The sequence below is a fragment of the Marmota monax genome, unplaced genomic scaffold (genome assembly GCF_021218885.2).
Source record: "Marmota monax isolate L192 unplaced genomic scaffold, Marmota_monax_Labrador192_F-V1.1 WCK01_AAM20220418_F8-fsc00008, whole genome shotgun sequence".
NCBI lineage: Eukaryota > Metazoa > Chordata > Mammalia > Rodentia > Sciuridae > Marmota > Marmota monax.
In genome coordinates, this window is record NW_026694432.1 from 6,928,063 (window position 1) to 6,950,141 (window position 22,079).

Consider the following 22,079-nt stretch of genomic DNA (forward strand, 5'->3'; position numbering starts at 1 on the left):
TTACATAGTTCTTGATATATCATATTTCACACCCCAGCCCAATTTTGATTTCTTTGATTGCTAAGTTTCTTAAACATTTTTCACATTTATTTGTCAAATGTTATTACCACTCTAAGAATTACGTATTATCTATGGGGTTGTCACTGTTTTTATAAGTGATTAATTTTTTTTTGATTTATTTACTTTTATTGGTTCTTTTTAGTCATACATGACAGCAGAATCCATTTTGACATATTATAAAAGCATGGAATATATCTTGTTCTAATTCAGTCCCCAGTACCTCCCCTCCCCCTCCCTTCCCCCCATTCCCTTCTTTCTTCCCACTGCTCTACTAATCTTTCTGCCATTTAAGACCTATATCCTTAATGCTGCCTCTCAGGCCCAGCATGGGCTGGTCTCTGTCACCTCTCTGGGTGCTTGACCCTCAGAGTTGTGTTTTCCCTTTGTTCCAGCCACATGCAACTATTTGCTGCTCCTGAACACAGCATATGTCATAGATGCCTAAGTTTCCTATGCCAGAATCTCTTCCTCTGGGAATGTCTGCTTCCTCTCTGAAGTGCAGATTAAAATGTCACTTTCTATGGAAAAGCTTTCTTGGCTCCAACTCCTGTTTCAGTTGTTGCCCAGGTCCCCTTCCTCTCCTACAGCATATGACACTGTATTTTAATGTTTGTTTACATATCTGCCACCCACAGGGGCATCCTTGTTCTTTTCCATATCAGTCCCCATCTGGGACAACTTTCAGTGCCCATACCCTGGATCACATCCCTTCAGTAAATGCAGATCTGAAATGAAGTTACATTCTAGTGAATCCCATCTCCGCATCCTATATAACTTCTCATTACTCCAATTAATTTCTTCCTGAATTCATCCCCATACTCCAGCCATTCAAGTCTGTTTGACTGCAGATCTGATACCCCCAACTTCCTGCATTGTATGTAATGTGATCAACTGACATTTACTGAGCTCTTACAAGATACCTGACCCAGGGTTGTGGAAGACAAGCCTGTGAGATCTCATTTGACACTAACACAACAAAGTGCTCTAATTAACCCCATTTTTTTCACTGGAGAAAACAGAAACTCAGAGAGGTGAAGTGACTTGACCAAGGCCACACAGATAGTAAGTGGTATAGAAGGGATTGGACAGGTCTGTGTGAATCTGGGATCTGTGTTCAGCATGTGCTTTACTGAGCTACATTCCCAGTCCCAGGATCTGTGTTCTTAACCACAATGCCTCGCTGTGCTATGCCTTCTTTGATTTCATTTGGTTCACTGGAAAAAAAAAATGTATGACGTATGACCAGTGTTATTTCCTAAGGACTGATGGGAGGGAAATCTGAGGCTGACTTTCAAAGCATAAGCAAGCCAGAGGCCCCATGGCATGGGGTAGAGTGAGACTAACTTTCAGAAGTGACAGCAAGAGCCCAGTCAAGGAACACTGCCCAGAACACTGAGACCCAGAAGAAGGTGAAGGAATCCAACTCTGGCTGGCTCAAATTGGGGGTGGCCTCTGTCTTCCTCCTTTTACACCCACCAGCTGGGCAGTAGGGAAAGGCTGTCTGGAGGGATAAGGAAAAGGATAGGAGCAGGAGGAACTTGAGACAGGCCAGAATCTGGGGTTGAGTGTCAGTTTGAGCTGAGGCTGGGCTCCAGCCAATCCTGGCACGGACTGTGCGTGGACAGAGTGAAGAATCCTAGGCTGGCAGCTACCCAGAGATACTGGGAGACATGTTTGTGAGGAGGCTGGAGAGCAGGGAGGAGACCAGGGGAAGATAGATTTGTGTTTAGGACAGAGATAGGGACTAAAGGTGTCAAATGGGTCTTCCAAAATGTCTCCCAGCATGGAGAGGCAATCTCTACAGGGCCTTGGGCCTCAGGCAGTACATGTAGGATGGCGCTCCTTTTTCCGGAAGTCCAGTTTCCCTCTCCCAACCCCTGCCCTGGGATGGACTAAGCGGTAAAAGGTACACATTTCTCAGAGCATTTATTTATTCTGAGTACAAGGCAGAGGGTGGGGAGCAGCTGAATAGGGAATGCATGCTGGCTTGGCAGAGGAGCTGGAGTAGGGGCTTGAGAGTGGGGAGCAGCAGAATGGGGAGCACATATGTGAAGCAGCTGAAGAAAAGGAAGGATGTGAAAGATAGCCATTAAGAGCTGCAAAGGATGGGGCTCCATTCTCCTAGGCCACCCCCTCCATGGATTCCCTCTTTCCCCTCTTAAGTTAAAAAATTCCTTGGGGAGGCTCAGGTGAGAGGCTAGAAGGGTCAGAAGTGCAGGTTGGTGAGCAGAGTTTGCTCTGGCCAGCAGAGCCAGGTTCTGGTGTGTCGGCGGCTCAGGCCTCCTCAGCTGTGGCGTCAATGCCCGCGTAAGTGAAATTCTCAAACAGCGACATGTTCACATAGGCCTGGGTGGGCAAAACGAGCTTTAGTGGAGGCCAGAGATGGTGGCACATCTGTCCTCCTGTGTAGTTGGGGCATTTAAACAGACACTGATTTGTGCCGAGGCTCCATTAGGCCCCCATGGCCAAGGTTGATCTTCACCGGCCCAGAGCAGTAAGGGCATAAGACCACCGCTGGGGGTCTCAGGTGGGAGGCAGACACAAAGGAGAACTTTTTCTTCTTTTTGTTTTGTTTTTCCTTGTCTTTATGGATGCATAATAATTATGCATAATGGCAGGATTCATTGTTACATATTAATTCATGCACATGATATAACAATATAATTTGGCCAGTATTATTGCCCACTATTCCCCTTTCCCCCTCCTCCTCTTTCTTCCCTGATCTGTTTCCTCTACTTTACTGGTCTTTTCTTGATTTTCTTAAGGTCCTAGAGAAGCTCTTTTTTTCATGTATTCATTAGATGAATTGCTCATTCATTTATTAATTCATTTGCTTATTCATCTATTCTTAAGGCTATTATTGAGTCACCATTTATATGGTTATTTCATATTCAATCCTTCTTAAGATAATTATATAATCACAAATTCATATAAATAACTATTTTAAAGTTTACTTATTTTAATATATTTCTTCATTATATTTATTTGATAATTCATTTATTCATAGTTATTAGAGTCAATTATTGAATTGTGCATGCATGTAATTATCATATCATCCACCCACTAATTCCTCTTATTTAAGCCTTTCCTGTAACATTCATTCACCCATCCAGCTTGGGTTAGTGGACCATTCATGCATTCTGCTCTGGCTCTGCCAGGTGAGGACAGGTGTCTCATCAGCCTGGGCTGATGGCCTCTGCAGTGGAGGACAGGCAAGCAGTCTGGGACCAGGGACTGCAGGGAGGACTTACTGTTGGGGCTGAACAACAGCAATCCTGGAAGTGTGTGGCATGGCCTTGTGTCTAATCCAGCAAGGGCCACAAAGGGAGCCTGCATGCTGGGGCCCCGAGATGATGACAGTTCTGGCTGAGGGAGTTTGGGTGGCCAGGGGTGGTGGGACAGGGGACATAGTGGCTGTGCTCTCTGGCATCTAGGAGAGAGCACTCCTGTGAGCCTGGGGAGCCCCAGCTCCATCACCTCAGTCTCCTCACCTTCCTGGCCTCCAGCATGCGGCCCAGCTGCAGAGCGATCTGGGCAAAGGGCGGGCGCTCATGTGGACGGTCCCGCCAGCACTGGCGCATCAGCTCGTACCTGCGGGTGGGGCATTTTGAGGAAAGGGGTTAGGGCCAGATGGGGTGATGGGGTCACAGAGCTCAAGGGTGAGGTGACTCACACTTCATCGTCACAGTTTCGAGGCTGCTCCATGCGGTAGCCCTGAGGCAGCTTCTCATAGAGCTCTGCACAGGTCATGCCGCAGTAGGGTGTGCCTCCTGCAGGAGGAGACGAGGCTCCCTCAGACCAGGGCCCCCCTCATAAAGCGGTGCTCTGGGGAACAGCGGTGGGTACTCACCAAGGCTCACTATCTCCCAGAGGAGGACCCCAAAGGACCAACTGAAATGAGAAGGATGTACTTAGTTGCCTTCTAGGCCCTGGCACCCAGTAGTCTACCTATTCACGATGCGTGGCCTCTCCCAGACCTGCATGTGTCTGCTCTACAAGTGTCTGGCTTGGCCCGCTGCTCTCTCTGCTTCACTGAAGCTCCTTCATACCTCTAACCCTTGGTTCAACATAATTATAGCTAAGATTTTTATTGAATACTGACTACAGTCCAGGCACTGATATATTATATATATTAACTCTCACACCAGCCCTAAGATATGGGCGTATTATTATCCCCCATTTTACAAAGGAGGACACTGAGGCACTGAGAGCTTGCCCAATGTCACACAGCTAATAAGTGGCAAAGCAGGAATTCAAACACAGGCAGTCTAGTTCCAAAGCCCTTGTACTTAACTGCATTTCAAACTGCAACAACCTCCATGTAGGTATGTATCAGACCATCTGGGGGAGGGAATCTAGGGAGTCTTATGGTAGAGCAGGAAGTAAGCATATAGTGGATAGAGGAGTGGTCAGCGAGCAGGCAGGCCAGGCCGAATGGCTCAGGGCCAAAGCAGAACAACTCAGAAGTCAGGGCTGAAACATTGAGTAGGTCAGGTTCAGACTGAGATGGACGATCCTGGAGAGAGGGTGAGAAGTGCCAAGATGGCTATCTGAGGTTGAGGAGTACAGAGAAGGAGTTGTGAGGATTGTGTGATGGTTAGCCATGCCCCTGCCTTCCTGACAGGAAGGTGAGAGCACGTCCCCAACGCCTGCCTTAGAGATTATCCATAGCATTCCCCAATCTCTCCAAGGCATCGCCCATCTGTTATACAAATAAAATTTTCAGCTACCCTTACCCAAGTCCTACCCCTAAAACACCTTCCAAGACAAAACTTCCTTCCAGCTAGTCCCCTACCTTCCCATTCAGGTGATGGGCACTGCCAATCAAGACACACCAGTTTCACACCCAGCAGTACCCAAGTCAGGCCTTGGATTATCAGATGTTGCTGAGGTGTGTCTAGGTTATGCCTGCCTGATCTTTGGGCATCAAGCCCTCCTGCCCCTTCCCACCCTCACACTCACACGTCACTCTTGGTGGTATAGACACTGTAGTTCAGAGACTCGATGGCCATCCAGCGCACAGGGAGACGCCCCTGGGAGAGAATGGGTTTGAGGGGTTGGGTGTGGAGGAAGGGCCTGTCTGGAGGCTTTGGGGGACCAGGCCCAGCCAGGCATAGACCCTTCAGGGGAGGGTTGACTGAGACTCACCATTGTCTTCTTCACATACACTTCTTCCCCCCGAGAAAGGCCAAAGTCTGCGATTTTGGAGGCAAGGTTCTCTCCAACCAGCACGTTTCGGGCAGCCAAGTCCCTGTGGATGAACTGCAGACAAGGCCAGAAGTCAGGGGGAGGAGGGTGACTGGGTTAGCGGGGCCAGGGAGGGGCACCCTCAGGCTTTCAGGAGCCCCTTCCTCTTCTTCCCACCCACATAGGCCTCAACCTTGTGTCAGCCGATGTCTATCTGAGAGAAATCAGTGCTGGCTCTGCTCCTCTCCTTCCTGTGACCTGGGCCTTGGCCAAGTTCTGGCTCATCCCTCTTCCTGAGACAGCGATGGCCACATTGCATCTTCCCTTCTTCCCATGCTCCCCATCCTCTTTCTCCCACTCTCTCCTCATTGGTGAAAGACCCTAAGCAACCCTCCCCACTGAGTTCCAGTGTCTCCCCTTGGTCCTCCACCTTCCTCAGAGACTTCTCTTCATCACCACCTCCTCCTGTGTTGGCCCCTGCCCCTCTGTTTTCAAATATTCTCAAACTTGACTACCTGTAAAATGCCTTCCCTCAGTCCCATGTCCCCCTCTAGAGGCTTTCTGCTCCCTCCTCCCTTTCAGGCAGGGTATTCTCAGATTTGGCTCAGGGCCCCCCCTTCACCGTTGCTGGTAGATCTACTCACTCCCTCACCACTAGTCACCATCTTGGGGTGCCAGCTCTCTCCTGAGTGCTGGGCTGGCCTCTACAAGTGCCCACCCCACACTTGCCCCAGAATGTCCCTCACACACTACAAATGCAGCACCTTCTCCAGACTCGCCTGAGCTTCTACTCAACGTTACTTGGGTTAGGTACCCTGGGCCATGTCCTTCCCTCTCACTGTCCCTCAGTTCCCACACCCAATTAAAGCCTGCTGATTTTATCTTCTGAGGTTGGCCCCACAGCCCCTCCTCTGCCCTCAGTCACCCACTGTGCTCACACAGACCTGCTTCTCACTCAGGTACTGCATCCCATTGGCAGCATCACTGGCAAAACGCAGCAGCTGCCGGGAGCTGAGGGTGGAGGCTGTTCCATGTTCTCGGGCAAAAGCTGGATCAGTCTCTAGCACCCGACTCTTCCGCAGAAAATCTAGCAGGTTCCCATAGGGGGCATATTCGATGGCGATATACAAGTATCCTGGGAGTTGAGGAGATACAGGGGGGTGATTTAGATGCAGCCCAGCTGGAGTGGGAGCAGGTACCCCAGGGTAAGAGCTTACAGCATGCAGGAAATGTGATGAAGGTGACCTCCAGCTCCCAGCAAGCCACTGATATGTTAGGGGCAGTGGCCAATGATGGGGGTGGGAGAAGGACAGGGGCCTCACCTCGGTTCTCACAGGCCCCCAGGAGGTTGATGATGTTGGGGTGATGCCCCAGTTTGCACAGGACCTCCAGTTCTCCAGCAAAGTCACGATGGTCATTTTCAGAGGCATACTCTGTAAAGAATCCAGTGTCACCCTTGCCAGAAATAACTAGAGAAAGGGCATGGACTGGTGAGGGCTGGGGTCAATGCTGGAGGGGTCTAGGTGAGGCCTGGGGTCTATGAAACAAGGTAGAGGGCCAGGGCTGAGGTCAGGGGTCACTCTTAGGGACCTTTCAGCATCTTGATGGCTGCATTCATCTTGAGCCCATCCTTCTTGATCATGGCCCGGATGACTTGGCCGAAGTTCCCCTCTCCAATGAGGTCCTCAAAGGTGATGTCCTCCCACTCCAGCACTGGGTAATTCAGGGGTTCGGGCTGTGGTTTTGGCCGCCGAGTTAGTGTCAAGGTCCCTGAGCTGAACTGCAGGATGGTTTCCTCACCCTTCACAGGATGGAACAAATGAGCTGGCAGTCCATGCAAGAGACACGGGGAGGGGGCAGAAGGAGGCGCAAATATCATGCAAAGAGAAGGTCAGTGGTTAGAAAAACGGACAAAGAGCCAGACAGAGGGCCCCCGAGTGGTCAGCCAGGGACATACTTACAGACAGAGGACATATACTGAGACAGAATCATAGGTGACAGAGCCACAGGGGGGTCACTGGGTGGACTGATGTCCAAGAAGAGAAATGCAGAGGCTGTAGCATGCAGGTTTAGTAGGGTTAGTGTGGGGCTATGGAAGGCAGAACAGGGCTTGTGGGTAATTTTCTAAATGCTATGATGTGAGTCAATGGAAAGATGATTTTCACATTTAAAACAGAAAAGAATTGGGATGAGCTGTGATGGGAAGCAGGGGGCTTCCTGTTATTGTGCTAATCCCACAACTAGGCTTTTTTTTTTTTTTTTTTTTTTTGCCAGAGTGCTCTGGAGAGGAATCCAGCCTTAGGTATATTTACTGAGCACCAACTACATGCAAAGCCCTGAAATACTGAGAGTCAATGGAGGGGTTTTCTTTTCCATAGTAGCAGAAAAAGAGAGATGACTCCTGTCCACCCACTTGGTGTCTAGCCATAGCTCTAGAACCAGGCCAGCACCCAAAGATACTAAGACCCTAACAAAGAGGAATGTTCACTTCCCTCTATTGAGTAGGAGGTTCACCTGGGCAGGACTGATGGCAGGAAAAAGGAATAGCTAGCTGAACAGGATCAAGGGAACTGCCAATATGAGACCTGGAAACAGGATTAAGATAGATCTTGTGGAGCCTGGGGTTGTGGCTCAGCAGTAGTGTTCACCTAGCATGCGCGAGGTCCTGGGTTTGATTCTCAGCACCACATAAAAATAAATAAAATAAAAGTATTGTGTCTAACTACAACTAAAAAAAATAAATATTAAAAAAAAAAGATAGACCTTGGGCTGAGTTTGGTGGTGCATACCTGTAATCCCAGTGGCAGGATGATTGCAAGTTCAAAGCCAACCTCAGTAATTTAGCAAGGTCCTAAGAAACTCAGCAAGATACTGTCTCTAAATAAAATATTAAAAGGGCTGGGGATGTGGTTTAGTGGTTAAGTGCCCCTGGGTTCAATCCCTAGTACCAAATAAACAAACAAAAAAAACCCTTGGGATGGGGGTTCCTAAGTGAGCTGAAGCCTAGCTTGATGGGTGGGGACTGAGGACATGGGTCACATGGATTTACATGAAGCATGAATAGTTGCAGGCTTATACCAGAATGCATGCATCCATGCAGAGGTTCAGAGGCACACAAGGGCCTGGAGCTACACAGGCACAGGGATACACGTGCATCAGGAACACTTATATACATGGGAGGACTCATAGAGGATGCATACATCTACTTGGACACAGCACATGAATTATATCTGTGGGCAGACACAGGTAGCAGGGACACATCTTGATATGCGTTATGATAATATGAACACTAAAGGCTGCTTTCTGTGCCACCTTCTCTCTGCATCTGTGCCCAACACCCTCCCTCACTAGGCAGTGATGGCTGGCTGTGTGCCCTGACCTCAGAGGGAGAGCCCAGACAAAGACACCAATTGAATCCCTGGATGGAATTTTTTAAAGGCATAGTAGACACTAGACTTGGACACTGGACTTTCTATTACAAGAGTCAGCCCTTGAGAGATAAAAAGGGTTTGTGTGGTTTTTGTTGTTTTGTTTTGTTTTGTTTTAAATACTAAAGCTTGGCTCTAGATATCAAGTGCTCAGGCCTGAAGGGCCAAGGGCCCTCAAATCCTAAGTGACAACAGTGGGGAGAGTCTCAGAAGAAACATGACTGGTGGGATAGGCAGATGTGACAAAATGAGGTGATGCCAGTCCCTGAAGAGGAGCCAGCACCCCTCCCCCATCCCATCTAAATGTCAGCTCTGAGGCCAGAGGGATGTAGAATACAGGAGGACTGAGAATCCAGGCAGGTTTGCAGGGAAGCCTGGAAGAGTGGAGGTGACTGCTTCTCTTCTCAATGGGTGCTGGTGAGGTTGCAGGCCAGACTCAATTCTAGAGGCGTTGAGCCACAGAACATGCTGCCCTCTGCAGGGTACAGGCAAACCAAGAATTCAAAAGGATGGAAGGAGGCTGAGAAGAGGAGCTCACAGCCTGAGTGGCCTGTTGGCAAGAAGCCACAGTAGTGCTGAGGACATCAGTCACAGATGTGCAGATGGAGGCTGGCTCCCAAGTCGGGAGGGCCTGCAAGGACAAAGGCTAATATGGACTCCAGGTGCCAAGAGCAACCCCAGGAAAAAGGCAAAGATTGGGCAAGATAATCTCAAACTGACCCCATTCAAGCCTGGAATTGGCCCTGGTGAAATATGGACAAAACTGAATTCTTTTGAACTAGGAATACTAAATATTTCCCTCTAGTAGAAATGGGCTCATGAGCTGAATTCAGTTCTAGAGAAATAGAAAAGGATTATATTTTGTACCCTTAAGTGTGGTTCAATGTAGTCTTATACTTGTGACATAAACACATGTACACGCACACGGTGTACAAGTACTTGTGTTTATGCAGACAGAGATGCATGCACATTGGGGACAGCGCTTGTGCACCTGGGAGTGTGGTTCACTGACCGATCCTGACTGGTAGGTGAAGGTGCGCCTCCGACGCACACAGCTCCTGCGGATGCACACCAGGGCTAAGAGGGCAGCCAGGGTGGTGAGGCAGGTGGCAGAGATGGAGCCCACTACAGCCAGGACCAGCTGCTGATCCAGGCCCTCTTCAGCTGCCCGGCTCTCTTGGACTGGGCCTTGGCTCTGTAGCCCTGGACACAATGAAGGATAGATGATGGGGACTCCCAAGTCAAGGAACCCAGAGGTCACCATAGGGTTCCACAAAGGGAAAGTATTCAGATCTCAGTAATAGGACATGGGGAGGTACTGTGGGGCCAGAGGTGTCACAGAACAAGTGTGATTACCCAAATACTAGGATCACGAAATGGGCAAGGTGGGGGCTTGTGTCACTTGTTGGGAGGGCCCCAACTCCAAGGTAGCTAGTGAGATGGATGGAGTGCATGCTGAGACCAGCCCCAGGGCCCAGGTGTCCTGTGGGCTCTTCCCTCTCACCGTTGCCTAGAGTGGCCTCTTCTACCATGTTGCTCCAGTCACCAAGACCTTGAACGCTGGCGCGCACGCGAAAGAGGTAGCGTGTGCTGGCATTGAGGCCACGGACGATGGTATTTGTCTCCTCAGGTCTGTCCACGTCCATCCACAGTGGGTCTCCTGAACCCCCAGCCACCTGCACCTCCACAATGTACTTGGATATAGGCCCAGATGGAGCTTCTGGCCGCTGCCACGTTAGCTGGATCTCAGAGTCTGAGAGGGCCTGGGCATGGAGATGTCGGGGGGCTGGAGGCCCTGGGGGAGAGGGGAGCAGGAAGGCAGGGCTCAGACAGGACCAGACCATATGGTCATGGGTCAGTTACATAAGTTACAGCTGTGTGTCCTGCTCTGTGGACTCCAGAATGGGAGCCACCCTGCCACCTGCCCCCTCTCCCAGTTGGATTCCTCTCCATCCTAAGGCCACATTCACCCACAAACTTCTGCTAACCCTCTTTTTTCCATGTAGTTCAAGACCTCCCTATGTCCCCCATACCTTGTGGTTCTCCAAGTTTCATGTCCTCCAATGACCCTTATTTTCCACACGAACCATGAACTCCTCTGTCCACATATTCATGGTGATCTATGTTCTGGTAGCCTCTACCTTCCCCCTGTCCCATGTCCTCCCTGGTTCCCGAATGTGTCCTGTGCTATCTCTATGTCCTCTTCTGTGTCTCTTGTGTTTCACGTATCCCCATGTGCCCTGTACTCTCTTCATCCCCCACTCATCACCCATTCCATGCATACCACTGAGAGGCAGCAGCACGTGTGCAGGGGGCGATGCAGGACCTAGGAGGGTGCAGTGATAGAGCCGCACATTCAGCTGGTAGTGGGTGCCAGGCGTGAGTCCAGTCAGGAGGGCAGTGCGGGCCTGGGGGGATGAGACATTCTCCCGCCGCTCCTGTCCCCGTGCCCCGTCCCATAGGCGCAGCAGGAAACCATCACCCACCAGCGGCCCAGGCACCGAGGGTAAGGACCAGCTCACTCGAAGCCGGTCAGGGCCTTCCACATGCCAGCCCTCCAGCCATGGCTGCAACAAGGGCTCTGGGGCCAAAGGTCAGGGGTCAGAACTGTCCAATGGGTCTTCAGGGCTGGGTGGGACAATGATCCCTAGTGAACAGGTAAGAACCTCCAATGGGAAAGTTAGGGGCCCCTGGATGGATAAAATATAACAACCTGAATGGACAGGTCAGTAATCCTAGGGACAGGGCAAGAAGGGATGACTCTTGGCCTCTCACCAGGACAGTCTGTGGTCATGAGGGTGGTAGGTCCCCAGGTCCCCTCTCCCCCTTCCCCTGGACGGCTCAGCTGCACACGGACACTGTATCTTGTCTTCGGCTTCAGATTCATTAATGTCACATTCTCACTGGGGTCCACTGAGGGTGGGTATGGCACACATATCATTTAATGCCAACCATTCCTGAATCCACCTGCTCCCTTCATTCCCCCCTATTATACAATCTTCCTTCCCTTTCCATTCTCACCTTATCCCCTCACTATTACCCAATACCCCTGTCCTTCCCCCAGCTCTCTCCCCACTCACCCACAATGGTGGACCAGCGCATGGTGCTGTCCTGGGGCCGGTAGTACAGGCGGACAGAGGAGATGGGTCCATCCCCAGAATATGAGACCAGTGGGGAGATCACAAGCTGGCGGCTCTGCTTGGCCAGGAGCCGAGGTGCGGTCAGGGGCACTGGGGGCACTGCCAGGAGACTAGGGGTAAGGCACTGCCCATAGGGCCTATCCTGTCCTCAGAAAAGGGGGAACACTGTGCTTTGCATCTTTATTTGGATCTGGGGACCCTCTGGACTGGGTGCAAGTAGACCAAGTTCAATAGAAGATCAGAGTGGCCAGGGCCCAAGAGGACACAGTTCTGGTCCTTGGGTGGCTTAAGATACAAGGATTCAATGACAAGGACATTGGTATCTCAAAAGATGTGAAGCAAGGGAATGACATGGTCAGCTGGGCTGGGGAAGAGCACCTTGTCCATGAAGTGTAATGTAGACAAAAGGGGCTGGAACACAAGGCAGGGAGACAGCCTGGGTATCGTCTCTTCTCTGCCCCTCCCCTCATTGTTCACTATTCTCTTTCTTTTCACCACTCTCTTAATTAAAGCAAGGTGCCAGTGATGAAGTCCCTGCTCCACCCTTGATGCTTCATATGCATGACCTTTAATTCTCACAACTACCTTTCAGATGGAGCTCATTACCCCTGAGTCATGAATGAAGAAACTGGGGCTCAGACATTGAATAACTTGCCTAAAGACTCACAGATAGGAGGAGAGGGTTTGAACTAAGTGTGTCTGGCCAGGTCACTTCAAGTCAATGGATTCTACCCTGAAATAGCTTTTATGTTCTTGCCCAGCTTCCTTACTCTGTGGTCACTGCCCCTATTCTGGCCTCAGCTTTTCTCTCCAGATTATTGCATTATATGCCTTAAGAGGTTCCCTTGCTTCTTCCAAATATTTACGAGATGTGACTTGGAAGAGAGGGAGGGAAAGAGGGGGGAGGGAAGGAAAGGAAGGAAGACTGCTCAGGGAAGATGCAGGGTTGTGAGCTGAAGGAGCATCCGATAGCAATGAGCACATCAGCAGGAGATGCAGGTTTGTGAGGAGACGAGGTCCAGCTTGGATACTGAGGAGCCCCTGCTGGTGGCTGCAGCTTATACAGAGGATCAGACACGCAGGCTGGATATAAAACAGGCCCTTGAATCATACACCAGTTAACTTTCACACCAATTTCAGAACCAGACCTCACAGAAGATGCCTCACTTCATGGAGGTCCTACCAATAAGTCTGGGGCCAGAAGGATCTGACTACAGATCACATGAGGGCATTACCAGACAAGGGTTGACACTTTGGGGACTAGATGTCATTTTAAAAATATCAATTGTCAACATATACTGAACACATACTCTGTATGAACTGCTTAAAGCATCATCTAGTTTAATCTTTTTTTAAAAAAAATCTTTATTTATTTATTCTTATGTGGTGCTGAGGATCGAACCCAGTGCCTCATGCATGCGAGGCAAGCGCTCAACCACTGAGCTACAACCCCAGCCCCTAGTTTAATCTTTGTAACAACCTTATCTGGTGTGTGCTAATGTCCTCATTTCACACGCAGACAAACTAAGAGAGGTTAAGTTACTTGCTTAAGGTAATGGGACTAGAAATTTTTTAAATTATTTATTTTATTTAGTACTCGGGATTGAACCTATGAGCACTCTACCACTGAGCTATATCCCTAGCCCCTTTTATTATTATTATTATTATTATTATTTTATTATTATTTTGATTCAGTGTCTCACTAAGTTGCCCAGGCTGGCCTTGAACTTATGATCCTCTTGCCTCAACTTCTCTAGTAGCTTTGATTACAAATGTGAGCCACTGTAACCAGCAGAACTTGGGACTTATATAGAAGGATTTAGACCCAGGGTTCTGGGTCTGAAGCCTTGGGAAGACTGAGAAGAGAAAGGCTGAAGGTGGAGCCTTGTGGAGGAGGGGGTGGTGAGAGGACATGGTGAGGAACCTGGAAGCAGAGTGTGACAGTGAAAAAGAAGAAGGTGAGAGAGAGCTCATGTAGAGGAGGAGGTCAGAGGGAAAGTGGTGGGGTCTGGGGGTGGCAGGGCCCAGGGGTGTGACCTGCCCATGCTATGGTACTGAGAAGGTACAGGAATACCTAATTTGGGGAGGGGGCCTCTTCTCTGAGCACTCCTAGATGCTGGGAGTTAGCCCCTTGTTCACCTGGCAGACTTCTATGCAGTTATCCCCTCTGGGGAGCCAAGCAGATCACCCTTGAGTTCCATAGATCCTGTGCTCCCCAGTCCCAGCACTGAGTGCCTATGCAGGGAGACTCAGACACAGGGAGCAGTGTCCTAGAGGCAGAGTCAAAGGCACAGTGTGTGTGGTGGTGGGGGTGGGGAGGCATGGCTAAGCAGGAGGTAGGGAGAGATTGGAGGGCATCCCCCATTTCTGGGGTGTGGAATATCCTTTCCAGATGGGACCAAGCTGTGCTCCAGCCTTGACACTGCCCAGCCCAGACCTTTGGTTGACCACAAACCCTCTTTGCCTGATGCTGGCCTGACAGATTGGATGCCCTTGCCCTTTCTGCTGGGATCCCCAGTCTGAGCATTAGGTAGATATCTGCCCACTGTCCATCCTCCATGGCCCTAAGACATTACTGACCTTTGACATTGACCTTAAAGCGCCGGCTGTCTTGACCACCAGATGTGTACACACGACACTCCCAGAACCCACTGTCCCCAAGGGCCAAGTGGGGTACCTCGAACTCAGCTGTGGTCCTATCTGGCTCCACAATGGCTTTGGTGGACTAAGATAGACAAAGAGAGGGGACAGACCACAGAGATTGTGCACCTATGAGGCATATATGCAAATATGTTTGGACTATTGATGGGAGAGGGGCCCAGTAGCAACCCCTCACCAATCAGCCTCACCCTATTAGAGCCATGCCCAGGCTAGGGGGTAGAGTTTGCAGAAAGTTCTGAGGGGATGGGGTTCTGAGGAATCAACTAGGAAAGTGGAAGGACAGGGGACAAAGGGTTAGGATCACTGGGACTGACCAGGAGTACAGTGCCATCTGGTTTACGAAGCTCCATGCTGCCCCTTACTGGGAAGGGGTTCCCTGAGGCTGCGCAGTTGATCCGGGGCATCGTCTCTAAGTTGAACTCCAGTTCTGAGGCCACATTGAGGATCTGGGGGATCTGGTCTGGGGAGAGAGAAGACTAGTGCTGGGACTCCCATGGGGCAAGCACGTGACCATAACCACGAAAGTGCCCCTTGTCCCTTGCTCTGCATCTCAGTAGAGGCACCACCATCTCACTCAAATTTGAAAGCCAGCAAAGTCCTATATGATCCCTCCAGTGTCCTCGTGCCCCATATCTGATTAGCCACAGGGTCTACCTCCTCTTCCCCCTCTCTACAGCACTCTTCCTCATTCCTCCATTATCCATGGCAGGCCCCTCGCTATCCTCACAGCCAGCACACTGTTTGGGCCTCATTGGTTTCTGGTCCCCAACCACAGACTCCTTGCAGTTTCCAGCTTCGGCACTCTACCCAGCAGTGAGAGGTCCTTTCTGAAAAGAGTCCGACTGCCTCAGGCCCCTTCAACAAGTCTCCCTTACCCCTATCATACCAAGTGCAAACCTTTGACCTGGTATTCAGAGGCCCCATGATTTGACCCCTTTGGACATTCTCCCTGCCCCTTACCTCATTGTCCTGATATCCAAGCCTGAGTCCCAACCCTCAGGCTTTCTCCACACTCCTTCCCTGTCATCTCTCCTCTGTCCTCCCTATCTAATCTCAGATCTCACCTCTTCCCAGAAGCCTTCCCGAACTTTCTCTCTCTCTCATCCTGGCCAGGAGCCTCCTGTGGGCTCCAGTGCCCTCTGGGCTGTCACCTTTCAAGTTATGGGCGGCTGAATGGTGAGAACTCCTGCCAGACTATGCGGTCCCTTGGGCTGTTAGCAGAGAAAGGAAGGGCAAGGCTCCTCTGTGCAGACATGTTCAGTGGGGGCTGACTTGTCTTGACCAGTCTCTAATGCTCATACCTGACTTCTCACAGTGGACTCCATGCCACCCAGAGGGGCAGACACAGCCACTGAACCGGTCACATGTGCCACCATTCTGACACTGGCACTGGAGGCGGCAGTCAGCCCCAAAATGACCAGGGGCACAGGCTGGGAACAAAGCAAGTATAGTTAGGAGGCTTGGTTGGGGGCCATGAGGGCACAGATGGGGCATGTGTTGTACAACAGGCTGAATGTAGAGGGGGCACAGGTCAGGGGACTGTAGAGGGCTTGGTGTGTAAGTCAGGGTCAGAGTGAAGGGTCCAGGCCAAGCCTGTGGCTGTGGAGGGTAGGTTAGTTCATACCTTCCTGGCACTGGCTTCCTTTCCATCCAGATCCACAAGAACAGCCATAGGGGTCTGGGAGGCAGAAAGTGAGACCCCGGCAGCCTGATGTGCTCGGGCACTGCTCCTGGCAGCTCTGTCCAAAACGGCCCTCTCTGCAGGCTAGAAAGAAGATATGTGGCATATGGGTCTCTGTTGGGTGCAGAGTCCAGGACTGAATCAGTACCTCACCCTCCAGGTTCTGAGTCTTACTCCAGTCAGGTATCCTCTCTTGTCTGGGTCTTAGCGGCCCTCCTCCTTACCCTGCTCACAGCGGGTACCAGTGAATCCAGGGGGACAAACACATTCGCCATCATGGTCGTGGCAGACACCTCCATGTAGGCAGCCTGGGCATTCCTTCGCACAGCCTGGCCCCCAGCGGCCAGCCTCACAGCCTGGAGGAAAGTGTCTTCAGTAACTAACCTTCACTCACCTACCCATGGCCACTGAGGACTGGGGTAGCTTCAGGGACTTTGGGAATCTCTAAGACCTATGGGAAGTATAGAGCTTTCAGGCTCCCACAACACCCATAACCCCTGCCCTTTGCTCCTGACCCCGCACAATGAGCCGAAAGAAGGCACTGCCCAGGGGGCTGGCTTCAAGGTAGGTAGCACTGTAGATGCCGCTTGATGGTGGCTGCACATTTGAAAGCTGCACCGAGAACCGTCCATCCCGGGCCTCCTGCCGGTCCAAGATATTGAAGTAGGATCCTGGGGGCGGCATGAAGGGATCAGGGGTCTCAACACCATCATATACGGGCTAGTGTCATCTCCCTTTGCCCAGGTCACATCACTGTGCCCTAGCACCAACCACCCAGTAAATCACTAAGTCCAGTTCAGTCCATCTCCTCCTCATCTGTGAAGTTTCCTATGCAGGATCTCTGCCTCCAGCCTGGCTCTTCCCACCATCCTCCACTTCATTTAGCAGCCAGTGAGGTTCTTCTACAACAGATTCTTCACCAGTTTGTTTTCACCAGTTTGGCTCCTGCTGAGCCCTCTAGCTCTAAACCTCCCCACTCCCTGCCCTGCCCTGCCGGACTCCAAACATTCCTGAATTGTTTGTTTCCCTTTTGGAAACATCTGGTATTTCAGAGGGTCCAGCCTTTGCTCTTGTCAGTCCAGCCTCCTGGAATGCTCTCCCTTCGTCTTTGTCTGGCTCCTGCTTCTTCCCACTTCTTTTGGGTACACTTTCCATCTACTTTGGGTCTCACTCTTGCCTCTGCTTATAACAGCATAGAGACTCTATACTCTATGTCTATAAGTCTCCCTGCCTCCTCCTGCATCTCCTGTCAGTTCAGATGGCCTGGAGCTCAGGGTACAGACCCCTGGGCCCAGGAAGGATCCCAGAGATGCAAGAGTCATTCAAAGGATTGTGTATCTGAGGGCTGAGGCAGGAATCTTTGGAGCCATACAGGAAAACTGTTCTCCTATGGGGTAGCCAAAAGACAGAAAGGATCAGGATGGAGGGCAGACCTGGGGCTGAGATTCACAGGTGTGCCCGGATGGCTCTTGTGGACATTTGGGCTGGACAGGACTTTGATAAAGGCTGGACTTTCTTGGTCCTGTGTTGGACACATTGTTCCCAGTTCTCTTCTTCCAGTTGGGAACAGCTGCTCTTTCCAGGTGACACACCTGCCAGTTCCCAGTTAAGGATGAATACTTAACATAGTGCTTAAAGGGTAGCTGGCCCACTGGCTCCTGGTCCTCTGAGTATAGTAAGAGGGGGCCCAGAGCTAGAATGGAGATGAATTCAAGTGTGTTCAGGTCAAGGAGTGGCCCTGAAGGGTGGCTACAGGGACAACAGGTGTATCAGGGTGATGGGGCCCAAACTGAGAATTCTGAGGATGGAGGTGCTGGGGAGTCAGAATTGTGGGTCCATCTGTCCAACCAAATGCCCCTCTCACCATTGCTCTTCCAGATCACATCAGTCTGCTTCTCCTTGTGCACACGTGCAGAAAGCACCACAGTGTCACCCTTGTTCACTGTATGTGTGACCTTGTCTGGGAACAGATGGGCTGTGGAGTGGAGGGAGGGTGGGGTCAGTGATCCAGGACAGTGCCCACCCCCACCCCTCAAGGCCAGAACTCACCCCCTGGGCTGTTGTGCACATAGATGACCCGAGTGCGCCGCGACCCAGCACCACCCACGCAGGAGAAGACACCCACGAGGTCTGAGGGCTTGGAGAAGCCTCGCAGCGTGACCTGGTGTGAGCCATTGCGCGCCAGGTGCAGAGGCTGTCCGGGTGGAAGGGTGCGCACGATGCGGTCGTCCTTCTCCAACAGCAGGGGCGGGTCCCAGGCATCCGAGCCCCTCCCCGCCCCAGCCTCCCCGGACACGCAGGTCAGGAAGAAACGCTGAGGGTCCGTGAGGCGCAGGTTGGCCAGCAGCGTCAGGTCCACAGCCGCACCTGGGCCAGGACAGCAGTGACTCCATCATAGCCCCAGTGAACCCTTCCTTGTACCCCAGAACCCCCTATCCCAGTCCTCTTATCTTACTGTTCTACCGCACCCTCTGAAGAGGGTCCCCTCTTCCCACCCTCTTTCCTTCCCTGTTGGGACCCTCAGAGCCTACAGGCACTTCATTTTATAAGGTACTTCCATCCCCCTCCTTTCCCCTTCCATGTGCACTGGTCCTTTGCCCTCAAGTCTCTTCATCCTAAAAGAACAAAAACAAAAACACAAACCCTTCTCTGGCTGGACATTCCCCGCCTTCTCCTGCCACATGGCTTTCCATTACAGCCCAGCTGTCAGAAGTAATGATCTCTGCTCCCTGTCTCATCTCCTCACTTTATTCTCCGTCAGGCCCCTTTCCCAGCTCCTCTCCAAAACTGGTTCATCAAGGTTGCCTCAAGTCACTTCTCTCTTCCCCCATCCAGACCAAAAGCATCTTTTAGGGCCCCCCTCCTTGTTACCACAGAAATCATGAAATATTTGATGTGTTGGGATTTAATTTGGGTGTGTAGCAGAAATGAAGCCAGTTCTGCCTGGCTTAGAGACAGAGGGCAGGTCCAGCACAGGCCTGGGGCCCAGATGGATGCAGACACAGGTGGGTCTTGGTGTTTGCTTTCCAAATAGTTTACTGTCTGGTTGGAGAGGCAGACATGGACATAGCTGTCAGATGCAGGGTTCTGTGAGAGGGAGCAGAGAGAGGGGCACCTAACCCAACCTGGGGGTGGCAGGAGGGTGGGGAGGTGTTTCCTGGGAGATACAACTTGAGGACTTTCAAAGCTCAAGCAGATCACAACAGGTGAGGAGAATGGGGAGGGAGACAGGTCAGGGTGGGAAATGGGCATTCTAGATAGGGGGAAGAGCTATGGAAAGACATGGAAGGAAAAATGCTATGGTGTGCGGAATGAGGCTGCCCAAGTTTGGTGTGACAAGAGCATAAAACATGTGGTCACATGTGGGCAGAGACCAGATAGAGCCAGAGTCCAGACCAGATCCAGGAGAGCCCGCTTGCCTGCCTCAGTTCCATGATTAATTAATTAAATTAATTAATTAAATTAACTTAAATGCCACTTAGCTTATCATTTAATGTTCTTTGAAAGCTTGATATGAGTAAACAAAACTGGCATTTATTGACCATGCACCAGGTATCAAGCACCCTTTTCCTATTTATCCTGGAAGCCTCCAGTGAAGTTGATATTCTTTCCACTTACAAAGGAGGCAATAATAATTTTTATAGAGGCTTCTTTGAGCAAGCTCCCTTTAACTATCACCTCTGAGTCAATAACTCTGGGATGGCCTTTCAGCTCAGCGCTTCATTTCCATCAGCCTTCCCAAACCTGCTCCTCTCTTCTGCTCCCTGACTCAGCAGACAGCACCTGCCAGCTGAGGCAGTAACTATGGAGTCATCTCATCCTCCCACTGCCATAACAATTAATGTTTATTGAATGTCAATTATATTCAGGACACTATACCAGCCACTCTATTGATGTTCTCTCATTTTATCATCCTGACTGTCCTGGGAGGTGGATGTTATTAACCATGTTTTATAGGCAGGGAAAAGACTCTGAGAAGATAAGTAACTTGCCCAAGGTCACACAATTAGTAATGAGAAGAGCTAGGTTGTTTGATTTTAAAATCCACACCATTAAGCTTTGTGCCAACTACCCCAACCAATCACAAAATTCTTTTGGGAGACTTTATCCCAGTCTCCCAAAAACCTTTGTTCAATCCTTATCCCTAGTGACATGGAACATTCCAAGAAACCACATCTACCTCCCCGCCTCCTCTTTCTCTTTCTCTCTCTGTGAGATATTCCCCCCTCCATGCTGGAGATCAAAACTAGAGCCTCATGAATGCTAAGCAAGTGTTCTACCACTGAGATATCACCACTAGCCCCTTGTAACACTCTTGCTTGTAACTTCCATGGCTCCCCATTTGATGTAGGACAGTGTGCACGCTCCTGAGCCCCTTGCTATACACACTCTGCCTCTCTGTCTGCTTTCCCTATAGGACCCTTTTCTCCTGTGCTATTCCATGCTTCTGAGACTTGCATTGATTCTTCTGACTGCCAACTTTCTTAGTGAAATGTTTCCTGACTCTGTTCTTGTCTATTACTCTGACTCTTCCTCAGTGCTCCCCTAGAGCTCCTCATGACTATCTCTGATTAGCTCATCCCATGTGCTGTATTCCCCACTATACCACGAGCCACTCAAAGGCAGCTTCTGTGTTCTAATCCTCCTACCAGGAGACTGAAGGACTAAGCTTATTTAGAAATCCTTACCAAGTGCCAGGCTTTGTGCCAAGCAGGCTATGTACATCATCTCATTTAAACCCCATAACAGCCATAGGAGGTCAGCATTGTTGAGCCTCACTGTATAGGTCTGGAGGTTGCCAGCCTCGAAACTGATGGAATATTGTTAGTGTTCAGGAAACATTTGTCCAGTGATTACCGGAATGAGCCCAGTACACTGACTCTATAAGCATCCACTGAAAACATCAGTGAGTCTATAGGCCCTGTTGCTCCCACAGATCCTGAGATCCAACAGTCAATGGATGTTCTCCTTCCCTCCCCAGCCCCAGCATGCAGTGATTTCTAGTATCTGCCTAAGTTTTCCTGACCCTGATCTTTGCTTTCTGGCGGGTCAAAATCATGACAGTGATGATAGAGTTTCTATTTTTCCCCCAATTTTTTTTAATGTGGCAAAATACCTAGAATTTACCATCTTAACCATTTGGGAGCATACACTTGAGTGTTATTAAATACATTTGTAATGTTGTACAAACTTTACCACTAACCGTTTCCACAACTCTTTTCATTTTGTAAATCATAAACTCTATACCCATTAAACAATAATTCCCATTCCCCTTCCCCAGCCCATGGCAGCCATTATTCTCCTGTCTGTTACTATGACATGATAGGATTTCTTTGGGGGAAAATCAGGACCTTGGGGCCTAGTAATGGGATGGGGGACTCGTGGAAGACTTACCAACATGAGAAGCCAGGAAAAGAACAGGGAGCAGGAAAGGGGGCTCCAGCCAGACCATACTCCAGAGGCTGACCCAGGCCAGCCAGGACAAGCTGAGCCTGGGGTCAGTTGTGGGTCTGAGTACTCCGCCTGTGCCGGTCAGTAGGCCCCAGTGTTGAGGAGGAAGAGGAAATGAGGTGGCTCTGGTGGGAGGGGTGGCAGGGGAGAGGATGGGAGGACTTATCCTGCTTCTCAGTCTCTAGATCACCCAGTCTGGCCACCACAAAGCTGGGGATGGGTGTGGCCTGGAAGGCCCTGGAAGGGGGGCTATTTAGTTGGAGGTCGGGGAGGGTTATGGTAGAGAGAGACCTGAGAATGTTTGGGCTAATTTTCTATCCCTTCTCTGCCTTCAGTCCACAGTCTTGCTGGCATACAGGAGGCAGGAAACAGAGGAAGTCAGTGGCTTCCGCCTATTGAGGAGCTTTGGAGAGATGGCATTGTTCTGGGGTCTCCCCTCCTCCCAGCACACACACACAAGTGTGGCCCACA

The 22,079-nt window shown here is 50.5% G+C and overlaps 1 protein-coding gene across 4 annotated transcripts; it reads right to left on the reverse strand.

Moving 5' to 3' along the window:
- Nucleotides 1-1,969: 1,969 nt before the first annotated feature.
- Tie1 (tyrosine kinase with immunoglobulin like and EGF like domains 1) lies at nucleotides 1,970-21,805 on the reverse strand. 4 transcript variants are annotated; one of them, XM_046469162.2, is made up of 23 exons: nucleotides 21,552-21,804; nucleotides 18,207-18,524; nucleotides 18,022-18,132; nucleotides 16,673-16,828; nucleotides 16,382-16,513; nucleotides 16,101-16,241; nucleotides 15,778-15,906; nucleotides 14,791-14,936; nucleotides 14,396-14,540; nucleotides 11,756-11,914; nucleotides 11,451-11,588; nucleotides 10,960-11,256; nucleotides 10,180-10,470; nucleotides 9,688-9,878; nucleotides 6,838-7,048; nucleotides 6,570-6,680; nucleotides 6,192-6,382; nucleotides 5,209-5,322; nucleotides 5,023-5,093; nucleotides 3,911-3,951; nucleotides 3,734-3,830; nucleotides 3,552-3,651; nucleotides 1,970-2,406 (listed from the first exon to the last, which is right to left on the reverse strand). In XM_046469162.2, exons 1-23 carry the CDS (start codon nucleotides 21,607-21,609, stop codon nucleotides 2,335-2,337), a joined length of 3,420 nt encoding a protein of 1,139 aa, XP_046325118.1. In that variant the 5' UTR covers nucleotides 21,610-21,804; the 3' UTR covers nucleotides 1,970-2,334. The 4 variants fall into 4 exon arrangements, with proteins under 4 accessions (XP_046325118.1, XP_046325120.1, XP_046325119.1 ...); XM_046469164.2 differs by having other exon boundaries at nucleotides 10,960-11,001; nucleotides 21,552-21,800; XM_046469163.2 differs by lacking the exon at nucleotides 11,451-11,588 and having other exon boundaries at nucleotides 21,552-21,805.
- Between the last annotated feature and the right edge of the window lie 274 nt (nucleotides 21,806-22,079).

What these genes read in the sequence shown, in the direction of transcription:
- Tie1 (XM_046469162.2), bottom strand. Translation starts at nt 21,609, where the DNA reads ATGGTCTGGCTGGAGCCCCCTTTCCTGCTCCCTGTTCTTTTCCTGGCT. An exon ending in CTTTCGGCTCATTGTGCGGG is followed by an intron (nt 16,514 to 16,672) that starts GTCAGGAGCAAA and finishes ACTTTCCTCCAG; the next exon opens with GCTGTGAGGCTGGCCGCTGG. An exon ending in CAGATGGCACTGTACTCCTG is followed by an intron (nt 14,541 to 14,790) that starts GTCAGTCCCAGT and finishes TGTCTATCTTAG; the next exon opens with TCCACCAAAGCCATTGTGGA.